At 36.2% G+C, this 22,967-nt stretch overlaps 2 protein-coding genes across 5 annotated transcripts in view; both read right to left on the bottom strand.

Annotated features, from left to right (window-relative positions):
• Nucleotides 1–329: 329 nt before the first annotated feature.
• pecr (peroxisomal trans-2-enoyl-CoA reductase) lies at nt 330–5,064 on the bottom strand. Its single transcript, XM_082155148.1, has 8 exons — nt 4,907–5,064; nt 4,393–4,526; nt 2,974–3,139; nt 2,472–2,553; nt 2,226–2,322; nt 1,359–1,469; nt 881–992; nt 330–756 (listed from the first exon to the last, which is right to left on the bottom strand). The coding sequence occupies exons 1-8, from the start codon at nt 5,016–5,018 to the stop codon at nt 671–673; spliced, it is 900 nt and encodes a 299-aa protein (XP_082011274.1). The 5' UTR covers nt 5,019–5,064; the 3' UTR covers nt 330–670.
• Nucleotides 5,065–5,266: 202 nt separating this feature from the next.
• Nucleotides 5,267–22,967, bottom strand: part of map4k3a (mitogen-activated protein kinase kinase kinase kinase 3a) — a 65,498-nt gene continuing 47,797 nt past the window's right edge. Inside the window, exons 15-34 of one of the 4 annotated variants that reach the window (XM_082155134.1) lie at nt 22,781–22,843; nt 18,164–18,222; nt 16,158–16,196; nt 15,165–15,239; nt 14,267–14,318; nt 13,305–13,470; nt 12,538–12,635; nt 11,781–11,822; nt 11,508–11,592; nt 11,272–11,351; nt 11,054–11,114; nt 10,689–10,806; nt 10,548–10,606; nt 9,680–9,783; nt 9,242–9,410; nt 8,783–8,851; nt 8,606–8,698; nt 8,339–8,409; nt 6,755–6,810; nt 5,267–6,602 (exon numbers count right to left, since the gene is read on the bottom strand). In XM_082155134.1, the coding sequence (XP_082011260.1) occupies nt 6,515–6,602; nt 6,755–6,810; nt 8,339–8,409; nt 8,606–8,698; nt 8,783–8,851; nt 9,242–9,410; nt 9,680–9,783; nt 10,548–10,606; nt 10,689–10,806; nt 11,054–11,114; nt 11,272–11,351; nt 11,508–11,592; nt 11,781–11,822; nt 12,538–12,635; nt 13,305–13,470; nt 14,267–14,318; nt 15,165–15,239; nt 16,158–16,196; nt 18,164–18,222; nt 22,781–22,843 (1,647 nt within the window). In that variant the 3' untranslated portion in view covers nt 5,267–6,514. The remainder of the gene's footprint in view (nt 6,603–6,754; nt 6,811–8,338; nt 8,410–8,605; nt 8,699–8,782; nt 8,852–9,241; nt 9,411–9,679; nt 9,784–10,547; nt 10,607–10,688; nt 10,807–11,053; nt 11,115–11,271; nt 11,352–11,507; nt 11,593–11,780; nt 11,823–12,537; nt 12,636–13,304; nt 13,471–14,266; nt 14,319–15,164; nt 15,240–16,157; nt 16,197–18,163; nt 18,223–22,780; nt 22,844–22,967) is intronic. The other 3 variants (XM_082155136.1, XM_082155135.1, XM_082155137.1) reach the window with 3 other exon arrangements.

Here is a 22,967-nt window from a genome sequence, read left to right as displayed (position 1 = left end):
TCTTGGGAACATTGCTTCCATTGGTAATGTATTTGTTTTTCATTAATCTTAAACGTCATTTTTATTTTTCTCTTTTGTAATATTGCTTTAATGAACTATAGCCAACATCAAGATGGACATTTTTGGTGGGTATTTCTGTAGAAACAACCAAACAGTTAAAGCATCCTGTTCATTTTTCTTACTATAGTGTAAATAATCAAAATATATTTAATTAAATTTAAGTGTCTAGCATAAATCTGAAAGTCTGGTATATACATTTTTATTTTATTTTACTGTTACGCTGATAAAAACCTATACTTTATAACAGAAATGACCCAGCAAACTGATGCTTAATGCAATTAAAAGTTTTCAACAGAAAATTTATTTTCTTGAACAATACATTACATATTTGTAATCTCACAGTGACAGTTGATACATGTTCTTTTTAGAAATCTAACAATTACAAATGTTATATTCACAATATCATACTATATATTTACATTGATTAAGCATAGTTCCTCAACAACTATTAGAGTTGAATTATTCAATTATAATGCTAAAATTCAGTGAGCATCACTCAAAATCCAGCCGAGACGCGTTGCAATTCCTAGCAAAGAAACAAACATTTGTTCTTCACCCACGCTGTGATGAAGAGCAGCTGTTTGACAGTCTAGACTTGTTTTGTTATGATTCACAGCTTGGATTTGGTCATTTTCATGATTTCTCTCAGTGTGTCTGTATTTTCTCCATCTGGGGCTGGAGGCCAGGCACTGTGGTCTGATCAGAGAGACACAAACAGAAACAGAAAGCATTGGAATACTCATGTTAAGTCAACATCCGTCCGTGATTTCGAAACAAATACAGCACGTGTTACGCTCTCATCCGGCTCAAATATGGGTACCTGGGATTTCCCACATAGAGTGGTAAAGGCTCTGTCCTGCATCGACCTTCAGGGTTGTTCCAGTAATGTAGCTGGCAGCCGGAGACAGCAAGAAACATACAGCTGGTGATATCTGATAGAAATATTGTATATATTATTATCCATATTAAATATTAAGGATCTGAGCAGAACAGACATTTATTTCAATCTCAGATTATTTAAACACTAACTTACACAAACACGTTTATATACATAGACACACACACACACACAGACACACACACACACACACAGACACACACACACACACAGAGACACACACACACACACACACACACACACACACACACACACACACACACACACACACACACACACACACACACACACACACACACAGGTTTAGCTGTAGAGTATATAGCGGCAGTAATTATGTTCTGATCTTTGATTAGTTTCTGCTATTTCAAAATGTCATCAACATCATAATAGGTTATGTTACCTCCTCAGGAACACCAAGTCTTTTAGCCGGACTAAATGGCACTGACATCTTAAACAAAGTAGGACCATATTCTTTGTAGTTTTCCATTGCCGTTTTGGATATGATAGTTCCCTACAGCCGAGAAACACACACAAAAAAAAAACAAATGGACACACACTGTCTCTGTAATAAAAGACAGATCAATTAGGAGTGTATATTGCAGTTGAATTGGAATTGCATTATATATAATAAAAACATGTTATTTAGTAAAAAACTTGGAACTATGGATAACCAAATGGTTATGGTTTCCAAAATACTATGGAAACGTTTTCAGGCAAGACTATTTTGCCATTTTCCCCCAACATTTAATTAGCTTATAATGTGCATTTTCATTTTGCGGTAGGCCTGTGACAATCATGAATTTTTAATTGCCATACTAGTAATAATTGCGATTAATTATATAATTGTGTTTTGTTCATGTCACTTGCAGTGTAAACCTAATACCTTATTTTTAAACTTAAATTGTATTAATATAATACAATTTTAATAAAATAGGCACATGTGATTTTCTTTAATGCTTTGAAAATGTATAATATAATATAATGCAGTCTGCTGAAACCCACAAACCATAATTTCCTATAAAGGAAGACCTTTAACTATCTTGGTTAGAACAGTGTTTTTTTTATATTCTTTGGCCAAATGTGATTGAAATTGAAACTGTACACTTATTGTACATTTATCTATCTCAAATAATTGCGATTACATAGAATAACCACGATTAGACGATAAATCAATAGTCACGAATTTCATTCAAACAATTCAACCTCATTTTGGACAACACTATGCAAATACAGTATGCTTTCCAATTGTTTCCAAACTGGCACTAACCGGCGCCACAGAGTTGACCCGGATGCCACTGTCAGCCCACTCAATGGCCAGGCTCTTGGTCAGGTTGTCCACTGCAGCTCGAGCCGCTCCTGTGTGCCTGTCATAAAAAAGTCTGGCAGTTTAAACATAGCTTTGAAAGGAGACAAAATGCTTTACCATGAGAGGATAAATATATTTAGACAGCCATTAAATGTAAAGTAATTATACACAATATTTTTATTAACCAATATTTTTTTACCAACTCACGCCATTCCAGGGAAACCCTTCCACATGTCCGCAATGATGTTCACAATCACACCTCCATTATCTTTCATCCACGCATTGTATGCTACAAATCAAGAGCAAAAGTTGTCTGAGAGTAGCTCTTGAAGTGGTATGAATTGTGAACATGTCAATTAATTATTTAGTTAGAAATAAGGCTTACAATTTACACATACAATCACAAATACACCCTTAAAAAATAAAGGTTATTTATTGGCCTCTGATGTATGGTTCTATAAAGAACCTTCAACATCCATGGAACCTTTCTATTGCACAAAAGGTTTCTACAGATTATTCAAATGTTCTTCACACACACACAAAAAATGGGTCTTTTGAGAACAGTTCGCTGAAAGGTTTCCTATGGGAACCTAAAACGGTTCTTCTATGGCATCGTTGTGAAAACCCCCTTTTGGTACTCTTATTTTTAAGAGTGAAGCCGATAGCTAAACCATATGTCTCGCGTTTCACATCACATCGCACTCCGAACCTTCTTTGGAGCATAAGAACGTTCCGTTGAGGTTGGTGTCAATCACAGCATTCCAGCCTTTTGCACTCATCATATTCACTGGGCTGGAAAACTGTCCACCTCCATTATTTACTAAAAAGTCGATCCTCCCATGGAGCTTCAGGGTGGAGGCCATCAGGTTCTTCACCTGTCAAAAATGAGACATAGGCTAAATAATACATTTTCTTTGTAGAGTCACACCACTTTATAATCCAAACCTACTGGGTCATTCCGTGCAGAGCTGCACGATTAATCGTGAAAAGATCGCGATCAAACACTCATGCGACAACGATTCGCCTGTGCCACCCAATTAAACCTTTGACAAAATCACATTCAAATCCGTGTGTGTCTGTGTCCAACTGCGTCCCGCAGTAGTACAAACCACGCCCCCATCGCATCAAGTCACGCCCCCTACAATCCATTCAAATCCATACAGCCATTCTTCTCTTCAAATCTGCGCTGAGCCAGAGAGAGCAGTGGTCAGCTTCAATCACAAGCAGTATTTTTCAGCCACACAGTATTGATATTTCTGTGTTTCACAAATATTCAAATTATCACAGAATATTGAGATAAAAGTTATAGAGCAAATCACATATTTAAAGTAACTTGGCGCCTCAAATAACAAATTCATTGTTTCGCCACTAGGTGGTGACAAGTGACTGTTAAATTTGTCATTGAATTATTCATTCAAGAGATTCATTGAAAAACGCTGATTCACGCAGTAATGAAACGAGTATTTATGAGTAACTTAAGTCACTGAATCATTCATTCAAACCGATTTTTTAAAGTAATTCATTCAACTTGTCTGTTCAGAATCTCTATTTGAAACAAACAAACAAACAAACAAACAAAACAAAAAATAGTGATTCTCAGTGTATCCAGAATCGTGCAGCTCTCATTCTCAACTCAACCAGAAGTCCCCAGTTAATTTTCTTTTTTTAATTTTGATTTCTTTTCTGGTAAAAGACATACATAAATGAAGAAAAAAGCCAGAACATTAAATGCCTTGGACGAATATTTACTGAGTAATCCACCATTTTTTTTTTCTTAAATTTTTTTATATATTTTTTATATCCTTTTACATGCTTGTTCAATCTTTCTAAAGTCATTTTCTGCCCCCTGTAATTTGGCTCAAAATTTTTGGTTTTCATCACTATTTACGTTTGTCTTTCTACAGAAAAAAGTATGAACAAAATAAAAAATTTGAGCTGGGGAAGTTTCTGAAATTTGGTTGATTTGATACAGAATGACCCTACTATTATCTATAAACAGAATTGCCATATGGAGAAACCATAATTTGTCCTATACCTTCCTAAATAAACGTGCTGAAACCAAATACATTTTACACATGCTTCTCTGGCATGAAGGCAATGTATAAAAACAGGATCATGAGATTGTCACCTCTTCTTCATTCCGGATGTTGCACTGTATAGGGGTCACTTTAGCCGGACTGGATGGGGGGATCTTCTGAGCCAGCTCTTCAGCTGCAGACTCCAGACGCTCAAGCTTTCTGGATGATATGACCACATTGCATCCTACAACATATTGGGAGATATTTGAGACTGTATATATATATAGGCACTACAGGCAAAACCAAAGTTTTATTAACGTTTTACAGAGGGTTTGTTCCTATAGTATTTAACATTCTAATACTAAAACATTTAAAACATTATTTTCTGTATTTTATATATGTTACCAAATTCACCTGTCTTAAATGGAAATTATGATCTAAAAACATCAAATACATTGCATTGGTGAATAGTTAAATTGGTGATTGATGACCTGGAAGTTATTGGCCGATTGCTGTGTTGCTCAATATCTGGACTAAAGTTCACTGTTAGTGTTATACGTTATCGTATGCAGCCCTGATCTAAATACAAGGACAAATCCATCTGTAAAAACAGTAAATGCATACCCAACTGTAAGAGCTCTGAAGTAATAGATTTTCCTATCCCAGTCCCGCCTCCCGTCACGATTGCAACTTTGTGATTGAAAAGACCTGCTTTAAACACACTGGACACAGCCATGATTTCTCTGACGTCACGAGACGAGACGGACTGTGAAGCAAAATAAAAGTCCCCTTCCGTGTGTGTGTTGATCCAGCTTCCTATGTCCTGACTCCTGAGCACGACCGTTTGCGCTTTTAACTTTTAATAATAGCAATTATGATAATAATATTAATAAATGGAGTTTGTAAATTTCACAAGAAATACTAAGCAAAATGTTTAAAAGTAAGCAAAATACTTTTATTATTAAAACACGAAAGACATCTCAGTATGTAAAACCATGTGATTTTATTTTACACTATGTACATTTGACACAAAACGAAAAGAAAACGTATTCCATAATCGAATTAACTTGTGAATTACAGACAAGAGAACGCAAGGAATATGTTTTTCTTTTCTTATTGTGGAATTACATTTACTTTGAATGGCAGTTCTGTAAGAGAACCATGTTGTAGAAAGTTTACAGCAACTCACAAATTCCAACATCATCTTGTAAATAGTGTATACAGCACTCAAATTACATACAAACATCTAGATGCAGACAGTAATGTCTTCCACATAAGCTTGAGAACTTTTCAAAATAATGTAAAAACATCCTAATGATTTATTGCTTATTAGGATTATACATGTATACACATTTACAAAAAAATACAAGTGTATATATCTATATATGTTATTATCTGCATGGTTTTAAACATACACTTACATATACACATTAACATTTTAATAACATTGTGCAAATTTGAAGTGAGTGCATACCACAGAGTTAAAAACAATTACGAGGGCCACTGAATTAGAAGTTGCTCAATAAAAACACAATTTGGCTTTATATAAAAAAAAAACGATTAGGTTTTACAATAAAAAACAAACAAAAAAGACATTAAGAAGGCAAGTCTCGGAAAAAGTGGCACTTCAGCTTTGTGATTCTTAAACCATTGCATATGAAAAAAATTATCTGGCCCTAGAGGTAATTTTAAGTAGTACCCAACATCTCACAGTCCTTTACAACGCTAACGCTGCCACAAACCTGTACAACATAAATGTACTGATATCTACATAACCAATGCAAAGAGTACAACTCAACAATACTATGTCTGTATGTACATGAATTAAATACGTGTTTTCAAGCACTTGTGTGGTTAGCGTCAAGTGAGAGTAGTGGCTTAAAACAAAAGAAATCTTGCTTACTTAAAAAAAAAAGAAAAAAAAAAAAGTGTATATGTGTGGGTTTCAGTTAAAAAATAAATTAAAACTGCTAGAAGCCAAACCAAAGCAAGGCCTCTAAAACAGTTAAGGGTGAAAGTGCATACTGTAGTACATCATGCGGTTACGGCCTATCTGTTCTCTGAGATCTTTGAATCCATTCAAGTTTTCCTCTGTGCTCTCAGTTGTCCAACAGCAGCATATCTGTGGTTCTTCTGAGATGTGGCTAGTTGTCATTGGGCCACATTCAAACAAAAGCCTCTTGTAACGCTGCATTCCGGCATGTAGTGTTTTCGCACCAAGATGCATTGCGGTCAGTAGCTGTTTTCGTGGCCTGCGAGGATGTAGAGATTGCTTTGTGCTGTTGGATTGTCTGTTGGCCGGCTCTCCAAAACCACCACTCTATAAAGAACAACATCAAAACAAATACCTTTGACCTGATGCCCTTTCTGCGAACATATGCCCTACATCATAAAACATGGATTGGCACACCAGTAATAAAGTGTACAATATTAATTAAATAATGACATAATAATTAGATGGCTTCTTCTCACCTGTCTGAACCCAGCAGTCTAAATATCCTCGTGTTGTCAGAAATCTCCTGTGTAATCTGGAATATAAACAGAATAACGTGATTGCAAAATATGTGTCATATAATTTAACAAAAAAAATTCTTACACCACTCTCTGAAATACATTCTGATCCTGATTGAGATATATATATATATATATATATATATATATATATATATATATATTTTAGGGCTGGGGGAATTAACGCGTTAATCTTTGCGATTAATTTGAGTTGATGTTTAACGTGTTAAAAAAAAAATAACGCAATTAATGCAGCACTTTTTTTTGCCTCGTTTTAATGGCTTCCTGTTGCGGATGCTATTGAAAAGGCAGAAAATATGCCGTCCCGCCCCTCCGTGTTCGGCGATCAGGTTTCATTCTCGCGCAGCTTTCATGAGCAGGTCTTTTCCGCTCCGTGTGTGCGCCGCGCTCTCCGTTCCGTGTGTGTGTGTGTGTGTGTGTCGACGCGCTGCTGCGCTCTCTGCTCAATGTTCCGCTCCGTGTTTGCGCTGCGTGTTCTGATCTGTCGTTAACGGCCCAAACGCTCCAATCATGTACTGATCACGCACTGGAAAAGCAAAGTCTTCTCAAATAATGTGAAATTTCTCTGTAGTAGACTTCTGTTTGCAATAGCCCTACTGAGCTGGTATAGTCATGCTGGGCAACAATGGTAAAATGACCTGCTCTGATCACATGCTCTGGTAATAATAGCTTTGTAGGACTATATTTTATTTTGATAATTAGTAAAAAAAAAAAAAAAAAATTTGTTAAATTGATTATGTTGATTGATTATTGAAAAAGAATAATATATTGATGTTTAATATTATTTTAATATAGGGCTATTTTTTAAAGCCTTTTTTTTTCCTGTGTTGTTTAATTTAATTAGGTGATTCTAAGTTTAAATATTGATGATTACAAGCTCAGGGGAAATGCACTTAATTACAGTAAATTGTGCAATTAATTAGTTAATTTTTTTTCATCGATTCCCAGCCCTAATATATATATATATACACATACATACATACTTTTTTTTTCTCATTCAGCTATTTTAAACACACACACACACATATACACACACATATATACATACATATATATACATACATATATATACACACGTGTGTGTGTGTGTGTGTGTGTGTGTGTGTGTGTGTGTGTGTGTGTGTGTGTCTAAAATAGCTGAATGAGAAAGAATAAAAAAAAAAAGTCAATATGTTGTTAAATATCAGCTAGACCATATTAAAAAGTAACCTGTATTGCAAATTAATCATATTTAATTATATACATTTTAATTAGTAACCTGTATTGCATTTAATTGCATTTAATTTATACTAAATTAAATTTAACTTATTTAATTTAGATATAAACATACATATAAACTTATATTATATTATATTATATTATATTATATTATATTATATTATATATTTAATATATCAGTTATATATATTGTCATATTTTTGCAGTGTTTGTTTTTTCTGCTTCACGATGGGGTCAGGGTTTTTTCTCTTGATATTATTGACATTGTCTGTACATCTTCTCTCACATATATTAAGATGGACTTGCCTCATTGGACTTGAAGCTGCGTCCTTGCATGCCATGCCTCCAGAAGGCCAACACACTGTCTTGAAGGCAAACTAAGAGGGACAGAAAGATGCATAGAGAGAGATTTTACTACAATAGATAGATACTACAATAAACAAGAATTTACCCATAGAAAAGTGTTTAAATACCTAAAGGATAACTGTTAAATTCAATGAGCTTAGAGAAGACTTATGTAAAAATTGAGGAATATTTACTTCAGGACACCCTTAATGTACCAAAGTTCCATACCTATTGATTCAATCTGGAAGTTAAAAGTCAGTTCGGCTGAGAGTTTTCGACTGGACTTTAACCGGCCTTGCAAATTCACAATCTTAATGCTCCCTGGAGATGAAGAGGGGCAATTAATCACTATATCTGTTTTTTGATATGCATGCATCTGTTATTAATGGCATGTTCTGTACTTACGATCTAAGCAGACTAAAATTGTATCTCTCTCCAGCTGGGTCACATGCATCACACAACTCTGTGGGGTATCTGAAACATTAACAATTTTCTAGAATTAAGCATTTTTAAAATTCTAAAAGTCAAATTAATTAAAATCTAAAATTCACACACACTCACGTGCACACACGCACGTTGTGTTTTCATGTTGTATGGGGACTTTCCATAGACATTTGTTATACAACACAAACTGTATATTCTATCCCCTTACACTAACCCTACACATCAGAGAAAACTTTCTACATTTTTACATTAAAAAAACCCCATTTTGTATGATTTATAAGCAGTTTTCCTCATGGGGATCAACAAATGTCTCCACAAGGACAAGGATTTCGGACATTGCCACCTTTGTAGGGACCTATGTTGTCCCCATAATGAAGGATTTACCAAGTAGTTTGACCAATGAAGTTTTAAAGAACCCACCAGAATCGAACCAGTTGGTGGTAGAGTTGGGATTGAGGGTCTCAAACCGCACCACCTGGTTAAGCTCTGTCCCTTTGCTCACAGCTATGCAGATGAGAGGATACTGATGCTCTGGAACCACCAGCATCTCAAACACCTCCAGCGGACACGGCAGGGGGAAGTCTATGCTCTGCAGGGAATGAGTCAGTGCTTAATTTGGAACAGCCTGCATGTGAATATGCCAAGTAAAGCAATTTTAACCCACTAGTCTTAAGTAGAAGATCAGCAATTTTTAAAAGCTTAAAGGAAACATGAATAGCTAATAGCTAAGCCTACATTATATTTATTTCCACCACTTTGAGTTGTCAACCCTTTTTCCATGGATTTTAGTGTGATGCTGATCTGCAGATCACCCTGTAACATTGTTCTGGTGATGGGAACCAGTGACACTGGGCTTACCTTGACCAACATGAATTTCTGCATGGACTCCACCCACTCAAAAAGGACAATACTGGACTGAAAGGCACCGCACAAGTACTTGTGACCAGTATAAGGATTCCTCACTGAGAATAAACAAGACAACATATGGAAACAAAATACTGTAGAATACCTTAAATAAAGTCTATTTCACTAGATTTTCCTTAAAGTGCCCCTATTATGCTATTTTAAAGGTTCTTAATTTTGTTTAGGAGGACTCCAACAATAGGTTTACAAGCATCCAAGGTCAAAAAACAGTAACATTTTCTTATAATATACATTGCAGCATCACCTCTTTCCTTGCAGTGTCTGAAACGGTTCGATAAAGGATTCTATCTCTCTAAATCCCTCCTTTCCGAGAGCTTGCTCTGCTCTGATTGGTCAGACGGCCCAGTCTGTTGTGATTGGTGAAATTAAACGCACATTACCGTATCTGAACTTCAGCTCCGGAGGCTTCCTCAGTTCTTGTACACACAGTGATACAAACGGTATCTTCCAGATCTCAGTTACAAATACAGTGTTTGAGGGCGGGTCGAAGTAGACGCTGTTCGCAGGCAGCCAATGAAGACCAAAGGCTGGCATTATGCAAATCTGTTACAAACCTACGTAGTACTGACGACTTGTTTCAGGCAGTTCAGAATCAGTTCTTTCTTATGGGAGACAAAAACTTTATTTGTCGTGCACTTTGATCTTTGAAACCTTGCAGACCTTTTACACTCAGAATAATATCTGAATAAGCATAATAGGGGCACTTTAAAGACAACTGAATGATATGCTTGACATCATCCAATGTATATATGTTACTGAATTCAGAAATAAAGGAAGGAAGAAAAGTACAGGATCTGCTTACCTACACAGCACTTTTGACACCCTTTTGTTTCAGGGATCTTATTGGACACTGAGAATTTCCTGGAATACAAATAAAAACATAGAATGAAAAATGCACATTTTAGTCACATCCTTACACACACACAGAGATCTGAACATTTACCTGGGGATCATTTTGTCAGGAAATCTGTATGTTGGTATGGCAACAGGGAGTTTCTGCATATGTCGAGCATGCTCAAACAGGCCACTCAGACTGTGAGAGTACAGGTGACATGCTTTTCCTGTGGAAACACAATTTCATTATTCAAAAACAGGGAAACAGGACAATGTCAGGAAACACTTGACATATATGACATGTTACTATAGTTAACTCTTCTAGTATTATCACATTATAAGCAGTTCCATCCTATAATGTAAAGTGTGACCCGAAAATAAAAAATATTCTAGCAATTGTAAAAAAAAGAAACTCATTCTGAATAATTTGTAATTTGAAAAGCTAAACCTGATCTTTTTTAAAGCACAGCTTACCGGATATTGATAGCAGGCTGTTGCTCATGACATACAGCCAAGTACATCTCCTGGGGAAAAGCTGAAAATGACACAAAAATAGCTTTAGCACAAAACAAACACGAGTCACGAGTCGACTGACTGAAGAAGCACGCCACACTCAGATAACACAAGGATATACATCACACAAATTAGTTTTCCAAAATTAGTTTGCAAATGCCTGAAAAGTAGCATCATACTTGCTCCATGGACGTCTCGTGCAGCTCATTAAGGTTTAAAGTGTAGATGCCTTCTTCTGCTCCAAATATCAGATACTGGTCTGAAATACATAAACAGAGAGCAAGAAAAAAATTATTTTTTTCAGCGGAGATATTAGAAAAAGCTTATGTAGGCAAAATAGATATAATAACGTACCATGAAATATTAATATTTCCAGTAAGCCAGATTCTAACTAAGACATATTAACTGAGCTCACCTCGTGTGTCTGGATTGATCCATGAGGTAGCGCAATGTATTTTTAATGGACATCCATTAAAGACTTTAGAGAAACATGCTCCCATCTGGATATGAGAATAAAACGCAATGGAGAACTCAGATGCAGCCAAATTAATCACAGTTCAAAAGGTTTATATCCAAGAAAACAAACACATCAAAAAGGTAACATGCATTCATTTAAATAAAAATATATGGCAAGCGCTTAAGTCCCAATACAGTGCCATAGATCTGCAAATCTATGATGTCCACTTACATGAACCTTTGGAGTTGGAGGGAGACCATTGCTGATGGGTTTCTGTGGGGAAAACAAATACAATTGCAGAAAAATGAGAATGTAAGTAGATTGATACAGAATTTTTTTTTTCTATTTTAATACATTTAAAAATGTAATTTAGTCCTGTGATGACAAGCTGAATTTTCAGCATCATTACTCTGATTAGAAATCATTCTAATATGCTGATTTGCTGAATGCTGATGAAGATTTTTTTTTTTTAATCATTATCAATGTTGAAAACGGGTTTTGCTGCATAACAATTTGTGGAAACAATGATATTTGTGGAAACAAATTTGTTATACTGTATTTTTGATTAAATAATTGCAGACTTGGTTCAGCATAAGAGACCCCTTTCATAAACATGTACAGTAATGCTTCTAAACTTTTGACAGGTACTGTATGTATATACATACATATACATACATACCATACATACATATATATACACACACACACAATACATAATTACATTATATATATATATATATATATATATATACTGTATATATGTATTAAAATAACAATATAATTATTTTTAATAATATTATATATACACACACACACATTACAACAACATAAACTTGTCAAAGATTTGTTATTATTAAATAATTAATCATTTAATTTCTTTAAAGATCTGATCATAGCATATATAACATATACAAACATGTCAAAGATTCATTATCCAGAAACCATAAGTGTTGCAAGAATCACTAAATGCAATGGAACCGAGCCATACTAGAAAATCTTTCTTGTCCTTCGTTCCAGGAACAGCAGGGGGCATTGTGGACTGTGTCTCCGTTGAGAGCGAGTGTTCAGATGGGCTAATTCCATTACCTGTGGGCATGCAAGAAAAGATATAGTACACAATTTAGTTTCTGTTTATAAATCCTAAAAGCTGTGTTCCTTAAAATAGGTATCCAGCAAGAGATGCACACAGAGCACATTATGTAAAGAAAGTGTGCTTTGAATGTACATTCACAAAGAGGTTTAGCATTACGATGGAACGTTTCGCAATTACTAAGCTACTGCTGTGATTTGCAGCAACCACACTATAATACAATGCAAAGACAAGTGTAATGAATCAAAAAGGATGACTGCAACAATGACTGACAGGAGAACAATAATTTGACAAGGAAAAGATTACAAGGGTGGAGTGGGTGATTCATGATGTCTTCCAGTGGGTGTGTGACATTTTCACATGCCAACACCATTGACGGCATTTCTCTTAGAGAGGGATGAGAGATGACATGTAATCTCACTACTGGCTGACTAAAGGGACTAACAATGGGACGGTTTAGAGACAGGTTTAGTGACTGGGGTTGAACTACGTTTATAGGGTTGAGTTGAATTCAATATGGGAGGGGCCTGTCTTACTGTCTCCTTCCTCATCGTGATCTTCCTCGTCGTCAAACGAGACCTGCAGACTCTCGTCGAACTGACTACATATCCCAGCATCCCCCTGGGCTTCCCACGGGTCAAGCTCTTCCCGACTGGTCTCATTACCTAAACTGCTGAGCTTGTTTGCTGGCAGTCGAGGAGGCGGAGGTCGAGGGGGTACGTTGGTGGATGATCGAGTCGGGCTTTCGGGCTCCGGGCAGCGCTTTATAGTGCCCTGGTTACCGTCATGATCGCCAGAGGAGCTTTGATGAGGTCCGGGACTGGGCTTTGGCTGGAAACGACAGAACAAAATTAGCAGCATGCTACCGGCTTCTGTGGGATCAATAGTGCGATTACTAAAAAAAGTAGATGTAAAAAAAAACTGTAGGAGCTGTTCACTGATTTCCGATAAGCTTGCTTCAAGCTTGGTTGCTCAAAATAAAACTGCTAAATCAAAACAACACCTGAACATACACAACCTTTCAAAGGTTTGGGGTGGGAAAGAGTTTTTAAATGTTTTAAAAAGATATCTCTTATGCTCACCAAGGCTATATTTCTTTGATCAAAAACACAAAAACAATAATATTGTAAATTATTATTACAATTTAAAATAACTGTTTTCTATTTTAATATATTTTAAAGTATAATTTATTCATGTAATAGCAAAGCTTAATTTTCAGCATCATTACTCCAGTCTTCAGTGTCACATGATCCTTCAGAAATCATTCTGAAATATGCTGATTAGATGCTCAAGAACAATTTCTAATTATTATCAATGTTGTAAACAGTTGTGCTGCTTCATATTTGTGAGATACATTTTTTTCAGGATTCTTTGATAAATAGAAAGTAAAAAAAAAAAATCAGGATTTTTTGATGAATAGAAAGTTCAAAACAATATAAAAGTATTTTGTCACTTTTGATCGATTTAATCCTGAATAAAAGTAATGATTTCTTTCAACAACAAAAAAAGAAAAAGAAAAAAAGAAAAAAATTAAAATCCCCAAACCATTGAACAGTAGTGCAAGTTTTCAACACTAAAAAGGTTTACTAAAAACATTTTATACCATATAACTTGTTTGGATATTTACCTTGGGAGGAAGTGGTGGGGGGACCTTAGGCCTCATGGTAGAGTTTTTCATGCTGAGACAAATCAGACATCCAATTAGCTGAGTCACAACGCTACTTATTCATGTTAATCATACTACAACTGACGAACATAATTTGAGGCCATTAACAGGATGTTAATGAACCTCTGTGTTTGGTTTCATCTGACACTGGACCAACAGGGGTACAATAAAAGACAGGAAACAAACAACAAATACGCATGCAATCAAATGCACCAGGAATAATTCACTCTAATGAAAATTCTGTTATTATTCACTCACCCTCACGTCATTTCAAACATGCATGCTGTTTTTTTTTTTTTTCGTGAAACACAAACTTTTGAAGAATGAAATACAGCGCAAAAGTGATATTGACTACTTGCATGGTGCTTTTTGGATTTTTTTTGGTGGTCACTAATAAAAGCAATTGGGTTTGGATAAATAAATAATAACATTTGTATTAGAAAAGCTTGTCGTCACAAAGAGTGTGCTATGAGTGTCATGATAGTAGTTCATTTGCATTTGAACTTGGGAAAATAAGGCTAAAGTAGCAGTTGGATGAACCACAACATTCTTGAACGTCTGCTAGTCATGGCATTGCTAAATAAAGCGAAAAAGAGATGGTCTGTCCAGTAAGAAAGGAAAACAGATGAAAGAATGATTCCCATGGAACTAAAAAGGACATGATATACTGGCAACATTTTCAGGGGACATTGAAAAACAGTATTTGATTTTAAAGAAAAGAAGTCAAAATTTAATTAATATGAGCCACAAAGGATTACATAAAAAAATGTCATCAAAATGTTGCCAGTGCATCATGATCGTGAAGCGTTTTATCCTAGAGCAGCAGAGAGAAATTGGCTATAGAATCAGAAGAACTTACTGTTGCAATTCATCATCATGATCATCACCATCATCTTCACCCACATCATCATCCTCCAAATGAGCCTCATGCCCCCTAATGAGGATTGAGAAGGTTGCGGTGCTCATTCAATGAAGATTATCAATTTGAAGCAAGACTGTTCGACTTCCCATGGGTAAGATTAAACACTAATGGGCCATTCACATAGGGCATCCCGTGTAGTTTTTAAATGCTAGTCTACATAAATATGCACTAAACAGACTCTTTATGTGACCTTTGTGATCCATCTCACTGTTTTTTCAGCATCTCATGCTATGAGCGTCATGTTTTTAAGACACCATGAAAAGAAAGTTACATTTTCTTTGTGCATTTTCACAAAAATGCATCACTATTGCAAAGTAAACATTTTGGTAGCATAATAATCAGTCTGATGATTCAGTGACATTCCCTTTAAAGATGGACTCTAAAATCAAAGTGTGACAAATTAATGACAGGACAATCCCAAAGATCAATCTAGAAATGCATCTGGAGTAAATTTCATTTAGAGGGACTAACTGGTTAATTTCCCACTGAGGAATGGAAAACTAATACTGTGGCAAAAATAACAGATCTCCAACAAAGCATTGCCAAGCAAATCAGCCTTTGGTTCCACTCGGACAAGCACAAAAGGGCAAGGTTAGGTCACATCAAATATTGATCAGATGAAAAACCAGCTATGCAGAGAGAGAAAGCGAGAAAGTGAGGGAGAGAGGGAGAGAGAGAGAGAGAGAGAGAGAGAGAGAGAGAGAGAGAGAGAGAGAGAGAGAGAGAGAGAGAGAGAGAGAGAGAGAGAGAGAGAGAGAGAGAGATGCACAGGTAGAGTTTGACAGAGCAGCAAAAATATGAGAGAGAGAGAGAGAGAGAGAGAGAGAGAGAGAGAGAGAGAGAGAGAGAGAGAGAGAGAAAGCCAAAGAAAAGAGAGAGCTATGAGAGAGCACAGGAGTGAAGGACACAAACAAAGCAACGGCATCATACCTCTGGTGCAGCTCTTCTTCAACAGATTTCAAGAGGCTCCTGTAAAGAGAATTTAGCAAATGAAAGATGCTAAGTAACAGGTGATTCTTTCAGTGCAAAGAGCATGTGGAAACACATGATGAACAGTTTTATAACACATCAAGGGATCCATTAGCTTTCATTGATTTAAGGCTAAATAAACAGGCATTTACTGTTAAATTGTCTCTGATGACACTGGGAAACTGTCCAATGCTTGGTTGTTAAATTTTAAGAGAATGTCTGCTTCCGACCGTCTAGAACCTCTGTTCAAAAGTTGTTTATCTACACTGCGCTTCAATAATTGAACAGTAACGTTTTCTGGACTAAAAGGGATTTAAAATAACAGAAAGAAATCAGCAGATAAAAACTAGCTTCACATTTCCTCAAGAAAATACCAGTTCACATAAGGTGGCAAAAGCAGTTTTAGGTTTTGTTAATACATCAATAAAATGCTGCATCAGAGGAAACACACTGCATGCCTTACGTCTGCATACAAAGAACAACTGACTAATCACAATTCAGTTTGTAAATGTATAAGAAAGAAGATCCAATTGCAATTCAGTATGCAAATATAACGATGACGTCATTACTTTAAATACATCGTGAAGGCTCAACATTCTATCAATGTAACCCGATGGAAACCATAACATTTAAATAGTGAATGAATATGCCACATTTTGCAGTTTTTGTAAAATCACTGAAAGACATGATAGCAATATAGACCACAGCAAACAGCCACCCAAAATGCTCAAATTTAATTTCTGTGGACCATGTGCAATAGAGAAAACACCATGATGGATTTCTTCATCATACAGCCAAGGCCGAACACAGAGATATTCTTGATTCCTAGCCATTAGTCATTCACAACATTTAACATACATATTAATAGAACTTATATAAATATGTTTAATCTGTTTTATTGTACAATAGTCAACATTTGAAGTGGATCAAAAAAGTTAATCAAAGTTTTCCCAAGACAAGAACGGGTATTGTTAAAAATTCACGTATAACTTTGATGAAAGGTTTTGATCCACTTCAAATGTTGACTACTGTACATAAGGTAGGTCCCCCCTCATTTTGCACGATCTCTCCTCCACACCAGTAGGTGGCAGTATAACGGTTCAATGGTGAGTGTCATTATTAAACTTCTCCAGTATTGGATGATGCTTAATATCCAAATTTGTGCTTTATATTTATGATTTTTAAGTACAGTGCACTTTTAAAATATAATACAGCACAACAACTTTTAAAATAAATCAATCAATTAATATGGCAATGTGTTAATTATCTCATTATGTCATGTCTCTCTACTTCGGAGCCAAGAGTGGCCTTCTCATTTTATTGTATTCAATAACCAAGACCACACAGGCCCCTGGACCATTCATCCAGACAATACTATTCCACTATTCTAGTTATCGTTTCCATCATTAACCAAACAGAGGCTGATTACTGTAGCCATGCATGGAGCTGACTAAACGTGAGCGGATGAGCGCTCGTATGCGGTGAATTGTGACGCTGAGGGGGTGTCTCGAAGTGCTCGGGACCCATCTGTTGACAAGAGCTGAGAGCAACACCTCAGAGCACATGGAAAGGCGCTCACACAAACACAGAGGGAACGGTTTCACTGCCACTCCATCTGGTGTACTCGACCTTCTGTTCACTATATGGCAAAGACTGTCAACAATGCGCAGGGTGTGTACATTTTAAAAGAATGACAGTAATACAGATCATATGCAAGCAACCTGAAACAAAGTGTCACACTAGTGAGACAGCAATGTCAGGTGTGAGATAAACAGATGTACGGACAAACACACATGCACCATGAACAAACCCTGTATGTCTTTGAACTGTGAATAAACTCTCTTAGGAATGTCAAATACACAGATATACAGAAATTTAATTTGTATTGTTTGAATCCTTTTTTTTTTTGCAGCAGTAAAGCTTTGTTTTTATTAATATAAAACAGTGTGACATGTTCTGAAACTTACTTATTTCCTCCCATGATGGAGCCTTGAGGGGATTCTTGCTCATAATCCATTTGTAAATCCTGCAGGAAAAAAGAAAAAAGTCATATAGAGTATATCTTCATATTATGCTTCAATTCATGCGGAATGCAGGCGTCTTTACACAGAGCTTCAAAAAGATGCATGAAAAGAGAACATGAATAATCTGACCTGCATGAAATGCCGTTGACATTAGATTCAGGAATTATTAACTCTAGGTAACTCTTTGTTCGTAATTAAGTGTTGTTTATTATTATTAATCCTCTCATGCAGTTTCATAATGCTTTTACACGTACAAGGTATATTTAGTGAGTGAAAACGATGGAAGAGATGATGAGATGAGCATTCATCTACAGTGTATTAGCTCTACATCAGCAAGCAAGCACACATCTTGCCACGATTATTTTTTGTATTAGTTTTATTAGTTTTCATTAGATGTTTTCCTTTTTGGGCTCTGACATCACAAAAGACATTTTGAAGAATGTTTTTATAATTCAGTGAAAGTCAATGGGGTCCAAACATCATTGACTTTCATTGTATGCACAAAAACACAGACATTTTTCAAAATGTCACCTTTTGTGTTCCACAGAGGGTGAATAAAGTCATACAGGTTTTAAATGACACAATGATGAGAGAATGATGATCACACATTTTTGTGTGAACTATCCTTTTCAGGTTTAAAATAATTTTAGTACAACTTATCAAACGTTAATCATTTTATTAGAGTGCAAAGAGTAAAAAAAAAAACATGGGAGATTAACAGGTTGGACCCCTAGATAGGCAATCTGTCTTTTTAATACAGAAAAACTTCAGTTCTCTCTTTTTGTGATGAAATACAATTAGAAATGTTGATTGCACAAGATTTCTGGAAAGGAATTAAATTCATATTGCTCACAATGTCCTCCTAATTAGAGCATTGTGGGTGGACTGGGCCATGTGCTATCTTCTCCTCCCACTCACCAATATGATCATTCAAGCAGGCAATGACTTGAAATAACTTCGTGTTCATGACTTAATAGAATCAGAAAACAGAGGAGGTATCTATTAAATACCTGCAACGTGAGGAATATTTCAGGAATAAAATGTCGTTTTTAACCTGATGGCATGCTGTCGATAACAACAACAATTTCAACCGACCCCTCCGTAGAGGAAACCTGTTTACAGTAAATAATGTAATCTTATAATGGAAGCTAGCCAGGAAACTAATGCAATTTTCGTCATGAAAAAAAAAAAAGTTTCATTTAGCTTGGTATCCACATGAGAATACCAGAAAGGAGATTCGCACCTATATCTGTAACATAGTTCCACCTAAAATAGACAATTTTAAACTTTTATTTTAAATATATTTAAAAATAAAAATAATTATTAATATTATTGTTAAATTAAAGTACAATAATGTATTTATTATAAAATTTCAACGCCAATATTGTATTTATTATAAAATTTTAAATGGCAATTCAATTAAATTTGTTATTTTGATAATATAATTTGTAAAAATTGTATGGAAAATAAAATGAAAAATAGAACCATTTAAGTGATCTCAGACTTTTATACCCAATATATGCACTGAAGCGTCAGAAAGCTGAAAAATGCTGCCTTCGGAGGATCCATTCCAAGGTAGGAAAGCATCAAAACATGTCCGAATCCAACGTTAGCTTCACTTCCTGAGATACTTTCATCTGATACATTTTTGATATCCCACAATCCTGTGCATTTCATTCTGTGACAGTTAAGCTAAAAAATAAAGATGGCATCTGAAAGTTGTGGTTGGTGGTCAGTTTGTGTGTAAATGTACGTTTTTGACCAACGTTTTCCACTTTTGGTGTCATTTCTAGCGATTAAATATTTGCTTAGTTATCATCAAAGCTTGCTCTATTTTGTTGTAGATCATTAAACCGCTTAGCTGCCTGCAAAGTCATTGCATGATAGGGCAGCGAGACAACAAGTCTGTGATGTCACAGATGTGGTAAATAGACATCAGGTCTTAAAAAATCTGGAATATCCCTTTAAGGGAAACGCTGTCTTATTTCTTTAGGGAAGTTGGCTACTGTGCTTCATCCATTAGAGGAGATATTCTGGCAGAAGATTTTACTATAACAATCAGGTCACTGATTAAACCTGAGAACCTTATCTCCCTCAAACTCTTTTCTTTATTTATTTCACTCCCTTTCGCTACTTCCACAGCTCTCTCTCATTTTCCCTTCTTACTCTCTCTCTCTCTGGAATACAGCTTTTCAGCCATGCAAAACCTCATTGATTTTGCCCTGCAGATTAACAAACCAAATTTCCTTTACGCAGCAAACTGTCATATCCTTATTCGCTGGCAGCCTTTCTGCTGATGGGAGGCTTTTCGGAAAGAGTGATGGAGAGAGAAAGGATGGAAGAGTAAAAGCTAACAGAACATCCCAGAGTATCCGCTTCACTGCTTCTGTCACCGGGTTTTCATCTCTCTCCTTTTGGTTTCTTCATACGCAGTCAAAGACACCGATTCCAAGCATGTGATTCGCTGTGCCGCCTTAGTGCGTGGGCTTCAGACCAGATGGATGTGTCACTCAAAAAAGCCTCAAAAAACGCAAAAAGATGAAAAAAGGGGGAAACCGTTTCTTTGCACAGGCATAACCCTGTGATGCTTTTAAAAACGTGGCAAACTATGCAACATCATTCTTCAATATTTCCCAGTCACTAAAATAAAAAGCGAAAAGGACAAAAGTAGTATCCACAACCCTAAGTTGGATGAGCTAGAAAATGTAGGCCAACTTTTCAATTTCTATACTAAATTAATTCAGTGTCATAAGTATCTAGTATCCAGTATCCATCTAGTTCGAGAAGCCAAATGAATTTTGTTCTAAAACTGATATATATATATATATATATATATATATATATATATATATATATAATATGGTGTATGTATTTATACACACAAAAATACAATTTAACAACTTGTAAATGTCCAAACAAGTTTGTGCATGTAACATGGTGAATCAAATGATTTTAATCCACAATATTCATATATATATATATATATATATATATATATATATATATATATATAAAAATAAAATTCACAATCATTCACAATATTCATAATCCAATATAATTGTTAACTTAAAAATCATTAATATCAAACGGTTTAGACTTTTATGATGTGACATAAGCCCCTTTCACACAGAGATTCCGGAAAATACACGGTTCATGTGTCCCGGGATTTGTCCCGGGATCGTTTGATTTTGGTTCATTCACACTGCCAGTGATTTTCCGGAATCTGTGAGTGCGTTCACACACATCCCGTAAAGATCCCGCAAAGACACGTGACGTCAGGATGTGATAACTCCTGTCAGATGTCAGTTCTGCTGATAAGTCCTCTTCGTCATTTCTACACGAAGACGAGTCCATACTCCCCAGTTTTGCCACTGGGTTTGCCGTTCCCCATATGCTGTAGCTATGCTACACTGTAGAAAGGCCCGTGCGATGGTGCGTGCGTCGGCACATGCGTCATCACTACAACACACCCCTTACGGCATTGGTCCTGGCTTTTGTTCACAAAGGGCGCGTTCCGGGACTGATCCCGGCAATGTTACTAGGTCCCCATCCCCGCATCAATTGTTAGATATTATGAAATTATGCATTAGAGCCTCTATAGAGCCAATGTCATGGCACTTATGACAGCTGTGTATAAGAACCAACAGAAAATGCAACACCATCTTTGCAGTTTAAAAGAAGCTAAATTAATACATACAAAAACAAATCATAATTTAGTATGCAAACAGAAGGGGGAAAGGGGGCCAATTGGATTTCAGTACGCAATTATTATTAAGCACGGTAGGTGTTCACAATAACTTGGTGTTGAAACGGGGGGGTGAGGTTGTGTCCCTGCTGCAGAATTAGCTGATACCTCAAACAGACCGTGTGAGCTGGGTTTGTTGCGCAAAGCGTTGCTTGCTGAGGCAATGTTTTCCCCCTCGCTCACAGACCTGCAGAGCACTTCGGTTTAACCGTCCCTGTGGGACACGCACAGGCACTTCAGACTCTTTTTTTCCCCCTCTCTCTCTCTCTTTTCTTGTTTTTCCCCATTTGTTCGCCTTCTCCGCCCCACTCAACATCCATTCCATCTGTCTAACCCTAATCTCTCTCTCTCTGTTCCCTCTCCTTCACTGTTGCTCGCTTTCAAGATGTGTCTGATTGTGACAAGCCCTAAAAATAAAGCCCCTCGGAGGCCTCGAATACACAAAATGCTTTGCTTTGCAATTTCAAAGTGCTTTTGATTACTGAAAAGTGCAGCAATGTATCGACTTTGAGGGACATTCCTTTAATAAAGCTAGAGGCTGAAATACCAAAATAAAATGGATTCAGAGATTTGGCATGACAGACAAAGGCAATTATATACAGGCAAGCTGAAGACACAGACTGCCATGATCTAAATATGATAAGGCAGCAGAATGAATGAATGAAATGAACAAAAGATATGAAAGTCACATATGGGAGGATGAGTTCACTACACAAGCGCTGCGAAGCGGACAAGATGCTACGTAAAAGACAAAAAAAAAAAAAAAGATAGGGGACGCGAAGACAGAGATAACAGAGTAAAATACAAAAAAATACCAGATTAGATCTTGCAGTGTAGTATATTTCTTCGGCACAGTCCAAAAAATCGTCAGTGTCGGGCTGTTTAGTAGAAGGACCAAGAAACTTCAGTTAATCACACACACGTGACGTCCATGTGGTTTCACAGAAACAATAAATGATGGGTTATGGGCGGTTGGGGTGGTTGCTGGGTGAAGATGTGCTT

This window comes from Leuciscus leuciscus, assembly GCF_965113295.1.
Source record: "Leuciscus leuciscus genome assembly, chromosome: 23".
Lineage (NCBI taxonomy): Eukaryota > Metazoa > Chordata > Actinopteri > Cypriniformes > Leuciscidae > Leuciscus > Leuciscus leuciscus.
The sequence above is the reverse complement of the archived record's forward strand: the minus strand, read 5'-3'. Positions and strand labels throughout refer to the sequence as shown.

What these genes read in the sequence shown, in the direction of transcription:
- pecr (XM_082155148.1), bottom strand. Translation starts at nt 5,018, where the DNA reads ATGGCTGTGTCCAGTGTGTTTAAAGCAGGTCTTTTCAATCACAAAGTT. An exon ending in ACATCCGGAATGAAGAAGAG is followed by an intron (nt 3,140 to 4,392) that starts GTGACAATCTCA and finishes CATTTTTGACAG; the next exon opens with GTGAAGAACCTGATGGCCTC. An exon ending in GACTTGGTGTTCCTGAGGAG is followed by an intron (nt 993 to 1,358) that starts GTAACATAACCT and finishes TATTTCTATCAG; the next exon opens with ATATCACCAGCTGTATGTTT.